This window comes from Chaetura pelagica, unplaced genomic scaffold (genome assembly GCF_000747805.2).
Source record: "Chaetura pelagica isolate M959 unplaced genomic scaffold, ChaPel_1.0 scaffold124, whole genome shotgun sequence".
In the NCBI taxonomy this organism is placed as follows: Eukaryota; Metazoa; Chordata; class Aves; order Apodiformes; family Apodidae; genus Chaetura; species Chaetura pelagica.
The window spans coordinates 934,065-954,566 of record NW_009952891.1 but is presented as its reverse complement, the minus strand read 5'-3'; the positions used below and the strand labels follow the sequence as shown (position 1 = coordinate 954,566).

The following is a 20,502-nucleotide window of genomic DNA, read 5'->3' as shown; positions in this document are numbered from 1 at the left end:
GGGATGCAGTGTGGCAACAAATCAGAGGGGCACAGTGGGAGCAAGGCAGATTCTCCTTGTGCCTGCACTGGGGAGCTGCTTAATTTCCATCTCAAAGCAGTTAAGAGCACATAATAACTAAGATTTTCAATAAAGCTGTCACTTAAGTATTTTCTTCAAATAAACGAAGAAAAGGAAATGAAGTACTAAACAATTACAGGCCCATGGGCCGGATTTTACTTCTGTACAACATCCTTGAGTGGATACTAAAACAAATGGTTATCAAGAATAAATGCCAATTGCAGGAAAATGCAAAAGAGTGTTTTCCCAAAAGAGTGATCAAGACTAACTTTTAACTCTGTTTTTGGAAACACTGGGAAAGAGGCAATGTTCCTAATGTATCTATGAACAATAATCATTTACAGCAGGGCCAAGTGAGATAAAAAACCCTGCATTTTAAAGCACATGGAAACTACCTGGAAGAGATTTGTCTTCCAGAATTAAAGACTGGAGATCAACCTGGCCACTCCTTCTCATCCCACAAGGGAAATACAGATTGGAAGCAAAGGTAAAAGTTTCAGAGACCAAGACTAATTTGTAAGTTCTTGTTCAAAACATCATCCATATGGATACTCATGGGGTGGGTCACCCCAAAAAACAATTCCCAGAGTCTCACAACCTACTTGAAGAAGATACTGTATATGTATTTACCAATTTAAAATCCTAGAGCTTGAATATTTGAGGATGAGCATGTACAGAAGAGTATTGACATCCACTGGCCTTCCTTGTTTTGGAAGTCCTTTCCCTGTTGGTTTTGTTTGCTTTTTTTTGAAATGTTAACTACCATGCCAGAGAGGATTGTAAGATGGATGCTGTCCCACAGTCCAGAAACAGTAACACCTCAAACATCCATCTCCCCTGGGGGTATAGGAAGGGTGTCTTGAATCACCAAGTCCCTTGTCCTGCTTCTGATGGCAACACACACTATACAATTCCTCTCAAAACTTTAGTAAACTGCATTTTGGGGCAACACTAGCTTGAAAAAAAAACAAAGCACCACCTTTCTTCTCTCTCTGTTGTGTTAATCTCATTTTTATTCCCTGCAGTTATAAATAGCAATCATATTTCCATGCTGCAATCACACGCTTCATTTCCCAAATCACTCTAAAAGCTCTCTTCTGTATCTGTTCCACTTTGTAATCAGCTTTCCTGAAAATGGATGATCAGAACTGCAGTTTTTCAACTGAAGTCTCACGAGTGCCTGTGTTGAGATATTAACTTTTCCCTAACTAACAGAAATGCCTCAGCTGATACATGCTCAGAGCACACTGCTATAATCACGCCTGCATCACACTAGGATTTCATAGCCCATCTGTGATCAGCTACTCAACCAAGATCCTTCTCTTCCTTGGTCATTTGCAATTGATGATTACTCTGCTTACAACTTAATTTTTTGATATTAGTTCCCCAATGACCTTGCAAGCATTACTATGGAATTGCATTCCATTGCTATTACTCCAGTCCTCAAGTTCATCTTTCTGTGCAATTCTTCAATCCTCTTAACTCATAATACCCCAAATTACATGTTATTTGCAAATGTCATCAGTATCCTTCCATTTATTTCCTTTGCACATTAAACCAGTTATCAAAGAAAAAAATGTACATTTTTGTGGCAACATTAACTCAAGCCAGCCATGCACGTATGTGCTATTTCTAATGACTCTTGTTCTCATTATTCTTCATTTAATGACCAAAGACATGCTGTGACATTGCATATGAGGTTGTGCAGCCTTCCCTTGTCACATAGTGTTGTTGGGGAACTGCAGTTCCCCATGCCCCTTGCCAATTAAAGCTCACCACTCTTAGGGAAGCATTTAAAACTGTTTCCCTTTCGTTAATGCTCACTCAGCTCCACTGCGAAGATCCTTTACCCTGCACAGTACAGGACAGAGGGAACAAAAGCTGCTAGATGGCACGTCATTTTCCCAGGAACAAACACATACTGGGAGATTTAAGCACCAGATGACAAAATCTGCTCTGAGCAAAATTAGAGGACATTATCATTAGAATCATGATAACCCTCATCTTACACTTTACATTAAAACTCCTAAATTGTTACAATTTTTACAACTGAGCAGAAATTACTAAGGTGGGATTTCTTTGCAGTTTCCATAATGTTGACAAGTTTTTAATCTAACAGAGATACTGTAAAATGTGTGACACAGCATAGGGGCTGCAATGAGTAGGTGGCTGAAAGAGAGATGGCAGTGATTCCAACAGCTGCTGTGCTTCTTTGAGGTATAATTTCAGATATACTTACAAAATTGCTGATTCCTCCATAGAGAGGCAGAGAAGGAATAAAAAAAAATCAGACATTCTATGTTTAGAGAGAGCTATTTTCTTCACCTTTGTCTGAAAACTTCATGCCATACCTGCTGCAGAATTTGAGCTGGCATTCCTGTATTTCAGCACACTGCCTGTCCCTTATGACCATAACTGTAATGCAAACCCCCAAATACAATATATAACAAGCTCCACTTTCATGTACATTGTTTTGATGGTTAATTTTACTAAATCATACTCAAAATTTCAACTGGTATTTCTTTAACGTCTCCTTCTCATTGTCTGGGCCTTGTCCTTGTTATGCCAGACTCTCATCATTTGAGACAAATTATTAAATGCTGAAGAATTACAGAATGCCAAGGATGAACTTCAGAACTTGCCCAATTCTCACCCTCTTCCCTGGGGACATGCCGCTGGCTGCTGCCAGAGGGAGAGAACACAACTACACAAATCTGGGTCTGCCCCTCCAACAGGACCTTGGCAAACCAAAAAACGTTTGGAGATGGATGACAAGGAGAAATCAAAAGCATGGACCAGGTAATAGCTAAATTTACTAGAAAAGTCTTCATAAATGAGCAGAGATGTCTGAGGGAAAGGTCTGAAAGAGGTATATAAGGTCATAAGTGGAGAAAGGAAAATAAGGGCAGTTTTTCCTTCACTCTGAATAAATACATTTGGCATGTATTCTGAGAAAGACAAATTCTGTAAAAATACTCACTACCTTGAGGTCCCACTGTTCTGGATTTTTTTCCAGATATTCACTGGTTTGCATGATTGTCAATTTTTATAATACAATTAACTGAAATTTAGTCTTCCATCTTCTCCAAATAAATTTAAAAGTACTGACTCAGAATGTAAATTTTTCAGAACAAGAACATTTCACATGAGGTGTAGGACAAGGATAGAGACTCTGAGTATTAACATAGTATGAATGAGAAAAACTGAATACTGCAAATACCACAAAAAATCTCACTGTCTATACCTCCTGGAATTTCATGAAGTCCCTCTATATGATTCTATGATTGTGCAAAATGGAGAACACGTCAGCACGCACACTAAGGTTCCTATTGTGATCTCTTACCTCCGAGTGCAAAACCATCTTCTCCAAGATTTATAGTGTTCAATCCCTCTTTCTTTCCATGTCTGACACTCCTCCTTCCACTTGTAGGGTACTGTGAGCTGCAGGAATTTTTGTTAGAAAGTTGCTCCAATATGTCCAAGCCTTCACCACCATCCCTTCTGGCTGGCAATTGTGATCTCTCATTTTCATTTGCATTTCTACTACTGGATCTTCCCAGTTCATTTCTCTGCCATTTGACATCCTCATTAGTCATTTCTGAAAAGTTTTTCATTAGTGCATCTGACTGTGTTTGAAATCTCAAGCCTAAACCACATTCTGTAGCAAGCCAGGGAGGCTTCTCCTTACTGGAAGTAGCTTGATGATTTTCTGTTACTTGGGAAGATGACTGTAACCAAGGAGGAAATGCACTTGTAGAATCAGATAGTTTTCTTCCTGTTAGCTTTTCCATTTGCTCACTCAAAGAAAGTTCATCATCAGATTGAACACTCTCCCTGACTGCTTGTACTGCTGCATCCTCCTTGGCATCTTTTAAACAAACTTGAGATGGCAACACCTCTGGATCATCCTGTAACTCAGACAAGTTTTTCTTGGTAAAGCTGACAGAGTGCATCTTACGCTCAAGAAGATTTTCTTCTGGCAGAGATTTCCAGTTTAGTAAAGCACTGTTTGACTGTAAGCATTGAAAATGTAGGCCTGCTTTGTTCTCTGTGACTGCAGGTACATTTACTTCTTTCCTTTCATTTGAAGAATATGCAGAGATATCTTGCTTGTGATTCGTAAGGTCAATTGTAGTGCTGTTCTCAGTGAGGAGATCTCCAGAGGCTCTCTCTAATTCACCATCAAACACAAGGTTCTCATCAACATATAACTTCACCTTCTTTACTCCAACATCAAGGTTCTACAAAAATAAAAGTGGGAAGATTTCAATTAAGTTGTTCAAGCATTAGATATTACCATTCTGAAACTCTGATTGCTTAATCAGTTAACAGACAAGAACAATGAAAACCCTTTATCTGTAATATGTTCTTTTTAACCAAAAACTCAAACTAAAAAATACTGTGGAATATTTAAGATTTTAGATAAAAGGACTGGAATTGCTAGGAACCAGTTTGGCTAACAAGGCTTAAACATTTAGAAAAGCTGGAACCAAAAAGCCTAGATTAAGTATAATTATATTTGATCAGGATATAAATTCCAGAGGCACATTTTGCTCCAGCATCTTTAAGATTCACCACTTTCACGACATATTCCACAGCAACCACCCAGATTAAAGCCACTAGAGTTAAAAGGAGTTATAAAGTGTTATAGAAATACAGGGCTAGAAAGGACATAAAAGTAAAATCATCTGGTCCACCTCGTTCCACTGAAGAATGTAAAATAACCTATACCATTGTGAAGAAATCTGTTTTTAATAGTTTTCAAATACTCTGCCTTGATAGCCTATTCCCCAAACTTAACTAGCGTTTGAAATAGAATGTCTTGATCTCAGACAACTTTATCTCTGGTCCTCCTTTTCTGTGACACCCCCTAATCCTGGCATTTTCATTCCACTGAAGTTGGAACTAATGTTCTTCCTATTCTCCTATCAATTGCATGTAACTTTTTTCTCCCTCTTGACAAAAATACTGGTATCTTCAACGAAAATACAGATGATGAGACAAAATCTATCTCCTTTCTGCCTTCTAAATTTCAGTAATGCATCCGTCACATGGAGTCTTCAAAGACTCTGTTTTTTCTCTGCTTTCATGGAACTGAGCAGCTTTCTCCATGACAGTAAGAAGTTTCAGTTTCATGCCTATTTTTTATCTCCTGGATGCCAGTTCTCCTTGAATACCGATTTAAATTTTCCTCTGCCCCCAGCATAAACCAGTTACTTGTTCACCTTCAAGCACAAGTGTCTCCAGTTCCTCACTCCCACATGCACTCTTTACAGCTTACAAGTCTTTACAGCTTCCATTCTACTGCTTTCCAAATAACATGTGTGACTAGAAAAATGTATTCTAGATCTACACAGGAGGAAGAACAGAAGATGCAGACATTACAAGAAAGCTACAGTTGAGATAGGGGAGTAGGTGTGGAAATCTAAGACACATTCCTGATAGAAAAATATAACTTTCAGTAACTTCTCAGAGAACAGCTGTAAACCCAGTTTAATTAGCCATTATGTCATGGGTGCCTGTGTTAATCCAAGAGGATCATAAAGTGCTGCATGTCTGTTCTGATGCATTTGGCCATAAAACATGGGATTTTTTTTTTTCTCTTGAACAAGGACAATGCTAGATTAACCTAACTGGGGATCAAAATACTTTATTAATTATATATATTAAAAACTAAATACATGGCTTCACCTGCAATTATGATGGGGAAGAGCAAGATTATCAGGATGAGCCAGTAATGTAATTTTTTGAATCTTCGTTTGTTTGGACTGTTAACGTCTCCCTTAAATGCTAGAGATACTGGATATTCACAGTCAAATCTGGAATAGCTGCAACATTTCTACATAATATCCTAATTTTTACTGCTGTTATGAATGCTCAACACTTACCTCTGTGTTTCTACCTGGGAACAGACATTAACTGCATGAAACTACAGATATATACCCAAGCTTCCCCTAAAGTTGTGTCTGGACTGTATGAAGATGAACCAGCCAAAGCTACAGGTATTTCTAAGACAACAGAGACAGGCATTAACAACAGCTGGTATCTCAGAAGAACCAGTTTGTGCAGTAGGACTGAAAGAGCTAAGGAAAATCTCTTGCACCAAAACTCTAAGCAGACTGAGGCTCAGGCAGGAAAAATATAAACAGATCTCAGGGACTCTAAGAACAAATAGATGCAGACACAGGACTAAGAAATGCTCTTTTTCATTCCCCATAACCTCACCTCTCAGGTTCCTACTACTTAGTGATCAGATGTGGTGAGAAAGATTGGCAGAATTGTTAACATCCCTAGCACCACTGCTTAACTCTCTGCAAGCACTAGGAGGGTGGAGAAATCCCTTCCTTCCGCTAGTAATTCCATCAGGAAGCCACCCTGTAAACAAACACTTCATCCAAGGCAGGTTTTTTTTCCTCCCAGAGAGTAATTAGCACAGCATAATGTCTCAGAACAAGAGAAACAACAGAGAGAAAAAACAACAGACAACAACAGAGAGAAAAAAATGGAAGATACTGTGAAACCAGTTCTACTGTTTCTCCTGCTGTTCCTTCCCAGCCTGTACCTGCAGCCCTCCCAGTGCCTGCTGGGATAGTGCTTTCCCATGAAGCAACAAGGATGCTATTTCTGGCCATTTCAGTGATACTTTTGCCCAGAGGACAAAGGATAAAATCAGAATCACTTTTCCACAAATTACACCTGCAGAGAGGACCTGAAGTTGCCTTTTTCTGACTTCTCAGAGAGTAGTGGAAAAGAATGAGAAACAGAAAACAAGAACTAAAACAAAAATGTTCTTCTATAAACTTAACTGGAACAAAGCTGCTGCATACATACACCCCAGTAGTAATCCAACACTGAAAAATTTCTCCAACTTGAGAGAATGGACATAGGCACATACACAGGACATACAGGCAACTGCTTAAAAGAGAAAATGACCGAACTTCAGAGCAACTAAGTCATTCGTGCTTTTAAGCATTAATTTCCTTTGCAGATTTATGAAGACACACAACAAATGTTATATTGGATCTTAGGAAAAGAGTTAATAGCATAAAGAAACAATGCTATTGCAATGCTGCAGCAAGTATTTACAAAATGCCTGAGTGTTTCCGACATACCTAAGAAGAACTGGCCGCCCTCTCTTACGCTTGATCTGTTATTACGGACTAAAAATGACCTCTTTTTTCACAGACCTCATGTGAAGTGAAAACAAAAAGGCCAGATGAAACACTTGTTGAGACTTGTACTCGTCATACACTGGATCAAGGAGTCTGACAATGATGTAATCTGACTTTTACAGCTTCATTCCAACATATTATTTCTGTCTCCAGACTGAAGATCTAAAACATTCTCAACAACCCAGAAGCACTGGCCTGAGTTAAATTTTTGTCTGCTGTTTAAGAAACACTGGGGCACCTCTCACTTTTTGAGAAAAAGAAGGAGGTTAAAATAGTTACCACAAATGACACAGAGATCTGACTCTGCATTTACATTACCAGAAAAAAAAAAAGTTAGCTAATTACATTTTGGGGTTGCACTTAGTCAAAGCTTCCTCATGACAAATTACAGAATCAGGCAGAACTGGTCTATATTATTTTTTCACCTTAAGAATAAGGAGGGATTTTTTTAGTCAGTGTGGACTGCTGCACTGTCACCAAAATCCATGGGATTATACTCCTAATGGATTTTACAGCTTGCCTTAGAGTGGTTTATTAAAAAAACAGTGCCTTGAAACGCTGAAACACATTTATGTGTATTTCCTGCCTTGTATTCAGCAGGTTTGGAAACAAATCATACTATTACCTCCAAAAACAGCAGTCCTTTTCCTATTCTCTAATGATGATGGAACAATCTCTAGACCAGATTTTATTAGAAAAAGCTATCAAAGATCAGAAAATAAATATAAATCATGTTACAGTAAATTTCTTTAAGCTGTCCCTTCCATGGCCGTTTCCATATGTATAAATTACCATATGTGCTTATATAAGAACATAGATGAGAGCAAAACCAGAGGGATAAAGCCTCTTATTTATAATCCAGGACAGCAAATCCTCTTTGATCCAGTACCTGGGATTTTTTTCTTAACGTCGCAGTATACAAACAAGAATAATTTCCATGGTGACATTCAAACACACAAATAAGAGACCATCTGCCATGAGACGTCTCACTTGAAAGACTAGATTACTCATTTTATTATGAACACGTAGTTAGTATATTTTCTAAAACAAAAATTGAGCAGCCTATTCATACCCACAGACGTGAGAAAACACGTATTTAAACACATTTATTTATATTGTGATAAAACAGCTGGAAGTCCTAAATATTAAGATGAACTTACCTTTATATCTTTTTCTCACCACAGTAAAGGATTAACTGACAGAATTTGCAAGCATTTTGCAAGGTCTTTTGAGAACTTTAGTAGCTTTGGAAGAAAATGCTCATTGTGCCAAAGAAAACATTATATTGCTCCCCACTTACAATCAAGACAAAAGCAAATTTCACAGCAGCCATGGAACCCTCCTAGCTCCCTATTTTATTAAGAAAATTGCATCTACTTTTATTACCCGCATTTGGAAAGAAGATCAAACTGAGGTTCCCTAGGCAAGGTAGAGCATACATACAGAGGAGATGAGAAAAGACTACTTACACTGGGAGTTGTTGTGTTGTAATTCCAGATCTTGATCTTGGATATACCAAAGTCACGTGACCGGGTGGGATTGCGGATAACAAAGTAAAGTTGGATGGGCGGATGGAAAGGGCACATCCAAAGCCTTTCCCTTGTGGTCTAAAAACATGAACAAGCAGACTGTCACTAAAACTGTCTTTCCTAAAGCAGGATATTTTAATTAACTTACCACCCCACTGCTAAATATACATAGATTAGAAAAGTCACCATTTCACCAAATCAACTACGTTAAGAGCCAAACCTTAACCTCATTTCCAACCAGTAAATCCGCCTCTCCTGCCTGTCAGACAGCTCACCACAGCCTGCCAATTAGATAAAGGTCAGCTGCTGCTGTCCCAGTAAGATATATGCACGCTCCCAAATGACAAGCAGCCTGCCATGCTTTGTAATGCAGGGTCAGAGCAAGTCCAGTTTATTTTAACCAAATTAATCAGCTTTGCAGGCAATAGAGGATCACAGAGCACAATGGACACTGAATAATCACTCTGTGATTTCATAAAGTGCTTACACTTCTGTTCCGCACGCTAAAGAGGGGAATCTTAGAGAATTTTATTTCACTACCTCTACTTAATCAGGCTTTGCAGACAACTAATTCACTTACAGATCTATTCCTCAGAGCTATATTTAGGACTCTATACTCAGAATTTTCTAAGGCAACACAGAAACTCCCAACATGAACTCTACAGACAACTGACAATCAAGACATTTTAAAGCACCAAAGAATGCCTAATTCTGGACATTCTTTAGAATTGTTACCTCTACATGTTCAGAAATGGAATAAAAAGATGTGTGGCAGCTCAGAAAGAAGCAAAGAGTTTCAAAATCAAAATGCTGAATATTAATATACTCAATATTGAATGTTACTCGAAAACAGAAACAAATGAGGGCACAAAGTAAAAATCCATGCGGATAACATTTCAGTGACCTGAGATAAGTAGAAAATTAGCTCCCTTTCTGTTTTCAAAGATACACAGTACATATAGTCACACAGTAAGTACACACAGTCAGTATTTTAACATATCCTTTAATTTGAAGTGAGTCTTTCAGTTTTTCCTGAAGGTAGTGACTACAAAACTTTCCTTCTCAGTACTTCAGGTGTGTGCCTAATGCTGGTAAGGACAGAGCTCTGCCAGTCTGTTCACAGACATCATGAACAGAGACACTTCTCAGAGCGGTCATCTTTGTATTTCAAGTTCTGACAGTTCACTGTGTCTCTGCCTCAGAGGGCTCTCCAAGGCCTTTGGGGAACAGTTATTACTTTGAATATCAGTTTGGGACATAAACAGCTGTAAGAGTACCAGTCAGGTTTAATCCTTTCTATATAAAAAAAGAAAGCCTCTCAGCATCAAAGAAATTAAGGACAGCCTTCAAACCAGTGTGAACCCAATTTCAGGATCAACTTCTAATCTAAATCATGTTATGAGGTCATACTCTGAATGAGAATGCCTAAAAAAATTATTCCCTAACAGCAGACAACATCTGATGAGCAATCCACCTCCAGACCTCTCCAATCCAGACCTAATGCCCTAGAAATAAACAGGTTCTGGTGTGAACTTAGATAATCAATAAACTAATAAAATTCCTATGCATAAGCACATGCCTATTCTCAAAGACAAAGGTACACCTAAATAATACCCCTTAACCATGGTAAAGTGAGTTTTCCACACAGTAAGTTTTTGTAAGTTTTCATTCTGTTGAAAATATCAGTTGCTTGGAGATTCATTCATTGAGTTTTTTTTCTAGTGCACCCAAAAACTTTCTTGTATGATCTGAAATTTACACAAACTGGAAATGCTGCTGAAGGAGTTGCAGCCCTGTTATATACCTAGACTCTAAGGTCATACTCCCTGTCCAGATTGCATCTTCCCTGATGCAACACCACCTTTCAGCTTCATGAGAGGAGATCACAGTGTCACAAATCAAAGGGATATATTAATCAATGAAACACAAAACCTCATTACTTAAGAATAATGGGACATATAAATACATGAAAAATGCTGAGAATAACAGCTTTGTAATGGATTCATTAATAAATTACTACATAATTTATAATTATCTAGAAAGTTTGGAGTTACTGCTACTAGTGAGTGTTACCTGCCACAGAGCACAGCCTATATAGGAGAATGGGTAAATATGACATCCAAACTGCAGCTTTCAAGAGACACTAAGAAAGATGTTTCAAGTAAAAATACTTGTTTGGAAATCATACTCCATACTGATTTTCAACTAAATTTCAAAACGTTGCATATTTGCTCTCTTTCTATTCCCGTTCACCCTGCCAGCAGAAAAGTACCACTAGCATGAAATGACTTATAAATTATATTTTTAATATACTAAGGCAGTCATTTAGTATTCTCATCCACTAAAATCACATTAATTCTTACTAGAATCCTAGTTCTGAAGGCCCATGGAGCAAAGAACACACAGTGAATGTGCAGCACAAGTGAAATTACAGCTGTATGAAGGGCTGTGGACATTTGCTAACCTCTTCAGCAGTAGATAAGGTTTTCACTCTTGTTCTTGTCTTTTGCCCACTTTCTTTAGTATGTAAGGGCTCTATGTCTCCTCATCTTACTGTCTCACAGAAAAGCCATTAAATACTTCTACCATGCCACGCATTTTTCTGTATCTTTTGTTCAAAACTACCCACCTACACATTCTTCTGTAATTCTTCCCTAAGTAAAAGGATAACAAGGGGACAGGAGAAAATAAGCATGTATTCTTCCTCAGTTTACCTAAATTCTTAATATCTGGAAGAAGTCAGCAAGCTCTCACACCTTCAGATCACAATAATTACTTCAGGTTCTCGGCAGACATACTGTAGAAATATTTCTATTCTTCAATGATCAGATAGTTGTTATGCAAGTCAGGTTCCAAATGCAATCATGTTTCTAAACAAAAAGCTAGGGATGGAATATTAAAGAAATTTTCTAATGAGAAATTTTCACATCCAGGACTAAGCTGTCTTACTTTGAAGCTGTTATTGACCAAGCAGCACAAATCCCCTGGGCTGTCAGCATTTCGAATGTCCACATCATGAGGAGACACAAATATCTTTTTGTTGCATAAATCAAAGAATTCCACCTTGCTCAGACCCACATGCATTGGATCTCCCCAGTTAGAAAGAAGTTCCATAGTCACATAAATGGCATCACATACTTCCATAGTGGTTGTCACCTGGACCAAAATGAAATATGGTATAAACATAAGTGATAAAACAATAAAATGTGGAAAAAAAATAAAGATTTTTAAGACTAAAATACTGTTGAGTCAGATGCAAAAAGCTCGTAAACTCAAGGCTATCTGGATGACATTCAATCACTCTGGGTTTCACTGATTGTGCCCCACATGAAGTGGGGCAGAAAATCTAAGGCAAGGTAAAAGAAGATATCTTAGCACCCTTCTAGATTCCAGTGACCCTAAAGCATAAGGAGAAAACAGCTTTCCATTCTTTGTCAGATTCCTTTGTCATCCTGATCAACAAAAGAAAGCGGAACATTCTCTTCTCTTACCCTGCCAGGGTATTTAGTTGGCATGGGCAGAACCAGTGGCCTACAGATTATTCATTGCATTTTTATTTCAGTAACACTGGGAAGCAACAGTTACAGTGCCTAAAAACACAAACCTTCTCTCGCAACACAGAATCTATCTCAGCTTTGTCATCAGAGAGGACCAAGTCATTATCACAGGCAGAACGGCTCTCAGGCTCCTGAAGAACTTTCACAAGTTTCTTCTGTTGTCTGAAACATACACAACCATTTATGTGTTATTTCCTCACAATTCTTGCATTTTTTAGAAGTAGATTTGTTGGTGAAGAGATGACAGGATTAACACACATACCCCCCAGAAGAATCCCATGTACCCCCACACTGAATGACAACTGTTGCAGCATCCCACCTTAGATTCACTGAGTTTGGTTAAAAGACTGGGCTCCAGCTCTGTGCTGGTTCTGAGGCAGTCTGAGGACGTAGTATAAAGGTAATAAACAGACAAGCAGAGGGAGATGTTGACAGTTCCCTGATTTACAGAGTCTGGCCTGAAGGCTGGAACCTTCTCCCTGATTTGCTACCACTGGCATGATACCTCAGGTATCTAAAGATGATCAGGTATAGTGGTATCACACTACACCTGGCACTGTACTGGAAAATACTCCTTCCAGAAAGGAAGCTACCCTTAAAGGAAATGTACATACCTGCTTCCAAAAGGACAAAAGCTCTCAATAGCTTTGGTGACTGCAGTCCTTGCCTGGTCTTCTTCTGGGGGTTCAGCCATTGCAGAAGTAACGACAGAAAATTCCTTCTATGTAAGACAAAGATGAACAAGTTTCATTCACATTGTTCTCTACATACCAGAGAGTAGCAGTCTGCATCTCTGGAATAAATATGAGTTTGGGCCCAGCTCTGATCTCTGCTAACCTTAGCTAAACTCTAACTCTGTACTTACATGAAGTCCATTTAACAGAACTAGTCTTGATTTTCAATGAAAGAGCTGAGCTTGGAGCTCTTTGAGCTCTTGCACTCTTTGAGTGCAACCATCCAGGCAGTTCCTTACCCAACAAGTGGTCCATCCACCCAATCCATACTGTTACAGTTTTGATACCAGGATGTCATGCAGAACAGCATCAAAGCCTTTGCACAGGTCCAAGTAGGTGACTTTAGTTGATCTTCCTCTGTCCACTGATGCCATGACCCCATTGTAAAAGGCCACTAAGTTAGCCAGGCAGGATTTAGCCGTGGTGAAGCTCTGTTGGCTGTCACCAATCACCCCTTGGTTTTCCACATGCCTTAGTAGAGCCTCCAGGAGGAGCTGTTCCATAACCTTGCTAGGCTCGGAGATGAGACTGACTGGTCTATAGTTCTCTGGGTCTTCCTTTTTTCCCCATCTTGAAAATGGGAGTTATGTTTCCCTTTTTCCAGTCAGGATTTCTCCAGACTGCCAAGACTTTTCAAATATGATGGACAGAGGCTCTGCAACTTCCTCAGCCAGTTCCTTCAAGTGCTGTGTATGAATCCAGTCAGGTCCCATGGACTTGTACACCTTCAGATAGTCACAGACCTGCTCTTCTCCTACAGTGGGGAGATCTTCCATTTTACAGTCCATGCCTTTGCCTTCTCTAACTTGGATGGTGTGACCAGAGCCTTTACCAGTGAAGACTGAGGCAAAGCAGTCACTGAGCACATCAGCCTTCTCTATGTCCTGCATGGCAAAGTTTACAGTTTTCTTCTGAAGCAGGCCCACAGTTTCCCTTGTCTTCCTCTCATTGCTGACATACTTTCTTGTTGTTCTTAACATCCCATGCCAGGTTCAAATCACTCCATGTTTTGGCCTTCCTTACCCCACCCCTTGCTTCTCTGACCGCTTATCTATACTCCCCCCAAGATACCTGGCCCTCCTTCAAACTCTGTGTACCTTGTTTTTACATTTAACTGTGTCCAGAGGCTCTTTGCTCACCCAGATTTATTTTTTTAATATAGGACTCTCAGTAGTGCCTAGCTAAGAGAAAACAGAGGAAAAGTCCTTCAGGTCTTACAATGCTACAGGCTTTTTCTCTGCCTGTACCTTGCTTTTTAAAGTATAATCTGCTCCCTTTGTTATTTTTCTCAAAAATTTGTTTGTAGCTTCTGTCAGAGTCAGGATACTCAGCACAGTGAACTAGACAGATGAAGAATGGCAGTCCTGTTCTTAGGTCACAGCCATTTCTGTGATTTTTGAAGAGTAAGAGAACTTTACAATGCTTAGAAGGTAATTACTTTTTTAGTATTAAAAATCCTCCATTGTAATAAAATTAAATATCAAAGTCCAAGTTCCACAATTCTTTAAATGTATAAGTAAATTAAATTGCAAAATTAAATTACTTCTGAAAAATTATTTAGGTCAGCTTGAAGACTGAGAACTCAGAGGTTTTTTGAAACTCCATCTCAAGTGTCAGCACAGAATTACATCTATTTGAAGTATTATTTCATTATTTTTCACTTAAGCACAACAATGTTAAAATTAGTCCTAATGTTAGCAGAAAGATACATTATGTGAGAATATTCAATGGAATTTGTTCTCTCCATCATAAAGCTATAAATATCTCAAAAACAAGAGGAATAAGATTGAAAACTTGACCTAGATAGTGAAATCATATGTATAGTACAGTATAGCCTGTAATATACAAACAGTTTTAACCTTTGCTCCTAACCAAAACTCCCCAGAAATGTGAAGTTGGCTCAGTGATGACAGGAGGGACATAGTCACCATAACATCAACTCACAACTTCAGGGAGCACCAGCTTAGGTTGAAATAGTCAGCTGTCTTGGAAACTTTCAGAATTCAAATTAGTAACTCCAAGAATGTCTAGGCATGTCTCTTTTCCTTCCTATAGAAAGAAGTCTCTTAAACATCAACTGGAAGCAGACTTTGAGTCCTTGAACACTGTCCATAACAGATAATTTCATAAAAATCAGCTTATGCTCAGATTCCTTTATCTTCTTTCTGTTTGTTAGGAGAACTGAGGTATTCATAATGCTCAAAGTTTAGTCAAGGCACACCTCCTTATTCTTTAACAAGGAATAACAGTCTGACATGAATCAAAAGGGAATGGATTTTTGTTGATTTGCTTGTTCATGAGTTTTTAATAGCTTTTAAACGTGGGTTTTGGAGATAAGAGATGTACACACACCAGTACAAAAAAGCCCTGCTAGCTCCTCCTCACTAGGAGTCAGCAGTGCACATGACAGCTCTGCTCCAAGAGCAGGGCAGGTATGAACAGGAACAGTGCCCATATTAATGACTTCAGTAGGAAGGTAGGATTTATTGGCATGGAAATCACACATTATTTTAAGGAACTTCCAGAATGCAAATGGCTCTAACAGCCCTACAGCTGTGAATGTAAAGACATATCATGTGACTGGTCTATCAGCTGCTCAGTGATCCCTGAAATCAGGAGAGAGCTGTGGGATGCTATGCTGTGGAAGCAGATGAAAGAAAACCACCCTATGGAAGAATAACTGAAATTAAATTACACTTAAAGAGGCATCACCACTCATTCAAACACAATCTTAATGTGTAAGAGACTGCAATTCATGGGGCATTGCTAGGTGATGGAACAGCCCCTCTGTGTGTTGCTGTACCTTCTGAGGGCCTGTGGAAGTTCTCTGCCTCCGCAGCTGTCTCTGCAGGATTTCATTTTCCATTTGCATTGCCTTAATGACAGCTGAAACAGAGAGATCAGGATCCTTCTCACACAGAGTCTTTCGAGCTGCTGAAAGTGATCTTTCTGGTTGACTTAATGGTCCTGCCACCAAAAGAAGGAAGGAATATTAATTTTTCTGGGCATTTAAGTATGGAACATTACAGACTGCTAGCAAAGTTCTGTGTCAGTAACTAAATCAGATGTTTCAAACATGCTCTTGTAACCATCCCAAGTGAGCCCAAAATACTCCAGTTTGTTTTTATACTAAGATTCCAGGTCACATCTACTTCAGACAACAGCTGAAACAGTATCATAAGAGGAGGAAAACTGAAAAATTAGGAATACAATTTTTATGCTTTGAGATTTTCTGTACTGGCTTTGTTCAGATTTTAATGGAAATAAAGAATAGAGGATCTGAGAAGCACACTGGTTATATTCAAAAGAAAAGCAAAGTACTTATATTTTAAGGGCTTCAGTCTCTTTTCTTCCTTTGACTTTTGAAGATGTATAGAAATTAAAATCAAGTGAAAATACTGCAGAATAGTGCTGCAGTGAGGTCTACTAAGCAGGAGAGTAAAATGGCAATGGAAGCTCATAACATGAACTCTACTCTGAAAAGTTGGAAAGTTAAAACTGAAATGAGATTTGGGTGCATTCATGGCCTAATCCCCACATCACCTTCACTCATTATAACTTCCATCAAGCATTTGTCATCTCTGCATATACAGGGACAGAGGAAGTCTTATTTTTCTTATACCTACCATCCCTGTGAAATGAAATTAAGGATTAAAGTGATAGTTGGACAGAAACATTTCTAACAAGCACTATTACAACCTGAGAAAATGCTACAGACATCTTCGGAAAACAATCAAAGCAGGCATCTGCTCAGACAGATGGTGGGTGAGGGTCTCACAAGCTACAAAGAGGATTTATTCTGGAGCCAGACTTTGCTTCTTCTCCTCAATTCATTTGATTTTCTGCCAATTAAAAAACTATTATTTTGACTTTTCAAAACCATTAGCTTTATTGCTTACTTGGATTTTGCTTTTCTGAAGTGTCTTAACCACAGGGTATGGTAAAACTGAAAACTTCATTTAAGACCTTAGAAAACTCAAATTCATCAAACTTGTTCAATTAAGGACTGTGCTGAAATAGAAAACAAAGCCATGATTTCAGCCCCTAAATTTGGGGGCTGTTTCTTTTAGCCCAGGTAAAGATCACATCTTAGCATGCAGATCCCTACAACAAACAGCAGTGCCTTCAAAATGGTATTCTCCAGTCTGTGAAAAATATTTTCCAGTATGATACTAGATACTGGTGTGTCTACTCAGCACTGGAGACTGATCTGCAGCATTCAAGGTGTAATTCAAGTTCAGACTCAAGAAGCAACAGAGCTCGTTCTGATCTGCCGTGGAAAATCATGCCTTGACAGTTAGAATGCATTGTGTTAGCATCTTCCACCAAGCCATCAGTCACTGCTTTTGAGAAGATACTTCAGTTAGTACCAGAGGGAAGTCAGTTCCCTTTTCCATGAGGAAGGCAAGGAACAGAGCAAGCACAAGGACTGAAAGGGAGAGGAAAAAATCTTATGCTGTGGAAGCAGAAAGAGAAGAACGGTAGTAAAGATGTAGCCAAAGACTAAAAGTATATAGGCTCTGGACTGTCTCACAAGCAGATGGTAGAAACACTGAAGTGGTAAAAACAATATCAAAAAGCCTGACAAAAAAAACCAACAACAACAAAACATTTTTTAAAAGGGAGAACAGTTAAGGAAAATCACATAATGACAGATGTGCACTGAAATTACATCTGAGCCAGAGGGGCAAAAAGCATGAAAACTCTCCTTATTGACAATACATATGTATTCTTATTTCTTACTAGAACAAACTCTTTCATGTCTTTCCTGCTGCAAGAACTCAGCAGAGAGTGGTCGAGTGGTTTTATTTTTTACCATGACTGGTCTGACAGGAATGTACATTTCAGCATTATCTTTCCGTTTTGCTGAGAGAATTCGGGGTGGCTTCACTTCTGCAAAATAATAAGGGAACAAAAATAATCAACTTCAGAGATACTTAGGAGCAACGAGCCAGGCAAAATTTACTGGATCTTACAGACTAAAATTTTTCCACTTTAATTATGCTGACATAGTAAAAGTGACAGCCTCCATCTTCCCTCCCTGCTATTGATACTGTTCTGTTGAGGTAGGAGTACAAACACGTGGCTTGCACTGACTTAGTGAAACAAAATAAAATATATCATGATGAGGTACCAGACCTCATCTGTACCAGGTATTTACCTGCACTACCATCAAAAAAAGCAAAAAAAAATCCAGAAGTCCTGAGTCACTTATTAACATAGTTCTACCAAAATAAATTCTTAAAATACAGACTAAAATCTTGTCTTCTTTAGAAGCTTCAAAGGGGAAGCAGGTTGCCTAGTGTAGTTCATAAGAGTTTTCTTCACTTTTTTAATTTGAGAATTAATACCTCCAGTGTTTGCATCACAGCTTTGAAACTTCTCTGTGGAAAATAATAATCATGTACTCTCCCAAAGATCTTGTTCTCACTGCTGCTCCATCCCTTGTTCCTATCTCCTGTCATCTCCCATTCCCACTCCCCCCATCCCCTGGTAATAAGGAACACTCCTTTACTCAATTTGTTTCAAGGTTGTTCCTCTGAAGTTAAGTAATTAATGAGGAAAAGAAAACAAAACAAAAAACTGAAACCAATTAATGTACCTGAAATGGGTGGGGAGGGAATTCTGAGAAATACTAAATGTAGGTACAAGTCTGATTTCTGCCCAAAGTTGGAAGTTATTGAGGTCTCCAAAGGAGAAGACCTGACAAAAAAATTGCTCATAGCCAGATACATTTGTTTTCTCTAATTAATATATCTTTAATCAGGGAGGAGGAGCACATGCTTTGATTATAGGTATCCAGTACCCACAACATGAAATGAAAGAAGTAGAGACTGGGAAGATTTGGCTGCCTGGATCAATGCAAAACCAGTTCAAAAACATACTAAACAAATAATCTCTTGAGAAATCTCACAGACATTGAGACAATCTTAGTTCAAGTATCTCTGCCTGGTGATCCAAGCACATTAACCAGGGCCATCTCTTGGTCTTTGCAAAATATTTAACATAGTAGTGAGAGGATGCAAGTCTCCCAAATCAGGAGATTAAAACAACAGGTTTGCTGAACAGCATGAACACTCATGAGAGTATTAAGTTGATTATGATTAACCAGCAGCCATTCCCTTAAAATAATGCTCTCAAAGAGTTATTACAATACTGTAGCAGTGGATCATACACAGAGACTTACTATGCTGATCCTGGTTGAACCCCAACACAGTAAGGGCACCAGAAGCAAGGCGAGAGCAACCCCCAGCATCCTGATGTTCAGAAGTTTCTTTCTGCACTGATCTACTGCTATGCAGCTGGAAACCTCCAAAGCTTGCAATGGTTTCCTCAGTAGAAGACTGTTCTGAAAACACATCCTCTTCAACAGAGCCAGAATCATCACTAAGAGTATCTTCTTCCATCCTTTTCTCTTCCACACTGAGTTGCAAGCTTCTTCTCAATTTCTGCTAAAATTCAAACAGATTTATCAGAAAAGCTCAAACATGTACTTCAAAATTAAGCAACGTAGCTGCTTCTTCCTTCCCTCGGAGAAAGAAAACCTCATTAACTCAAGACACACGAGGCAGCTAAAAAAATTCAGATTCCTATATCTTATCTTCACTCCTCTGATGAGGATTTGTAAAGAAAAAACATCCTATGGTTCCTCTGTTCCTCACAGTAAGCCAAGGGATTTTTATGTGCAAAACCAGTTTTCAGGAATAAGTTACAAACAGGAGATAAGCAATAGAAAGGGCAAGGGGATATATTTTTCCAGGTTCACACAGATGACAATACTTTTTGGTTTGACATTTAAAGACCAGTTGCAATCCAGATTGTCTAAATGCCTTTGTGAGACTGCAAAGATAATGTAACAGCAACTTTTAAGTAAATGGATAGATGATTACAGTCCTGTCTTGTACATATCTATACTTCAAAAGACAGTAGAAAAGTGATGTGCTCTCGTAGACTAAGCTTCCAATTTGCACAGAGGTTTTTTTTAATTGGACACATTGCAACAGGTTTTTATGCAAAAAGTAATCTATTTTCAAACGTACTGCAGAAAAAAATGCCCTACTTCTCTCAGCATATGACACAAACAGCACATATGATGCTAGAGAGCTTCAGTTTTATGACTGAAAAAGGCCTTGGAGATCTTAAATGTCTTTTTTCCCTAGTTGTTGGTATTACAGTTTTAAGGTAAGTATCTGTAAGCAAACTGTATGAGTAAAATGAAAACCTGAAGCTGTCTTAGGTACAAATGAACTGTGACAGCATGTTTGGCTTGCAATGAAAGCTTCAAGCTGCTCTTCTGCTACAGATTACACTTGTCAGGAATTCCATGGTGACAGAAACATATTGCAAAAAGCAGGCAAACTGAGGTTCAAAAGAGGGTCTATAAGGAACCTGAGGCTAGATACTGAGCATGTCTTTATCACAGTCAGGACTAATACTTCTAGCTCTTTGA

General features: G+C 38.6%; 1 protein-coding gene across 1 annotated transcript in view; it reads right to left on the bottom strand.

Moving 5' to 3' along the window:
* The window catches only part of KIAA0556 (KIAA0556 ortholog), a 55,580-nt gene that overhangs the window by 26,911 nt on the left and 8,167 nt on the right, over positions 1 to 20,502 (bottom strand). Inside the window, exons 5-12 of the mRNA XM_009995526.1 lie at positions 19,240 to 19,501; positions 17,796 to 17,945; positions 15,856 to 16,019; positions 12,933 to 13,036; positions 12,366 to 12,480; positions 11,711 to 11,917; positions 8,702 to 8,839; positions 3,404 to 4,301 (exon numbers count right to left, since the gene is read on the bottom strand). Of these exons, the coding sequence (XP_009993828.1) occupies positions 3,404 to 4,301; positions 8,702 to 8,839; positions 11,711 to 11,917; positions 12,366 to 12,480; positions 12,933 to 13,036; positions 15,856 to 16,019; positions 17,796 to 17,945; positions 19,240 to 19,501 (2,038 nt within the window). The remainder of the gene's footprint in view (positions 1 to 3,403; positions 4,302 to 8,701; positions 8,840 to 11,710; positions 11,918 to 12,365; positions 12,481 to 12,932; positions 13,037 to 15,855; positions 16,020 to 17,795; positions 17,946 to 19,239; positions 19,502 to 20,502) is intronic.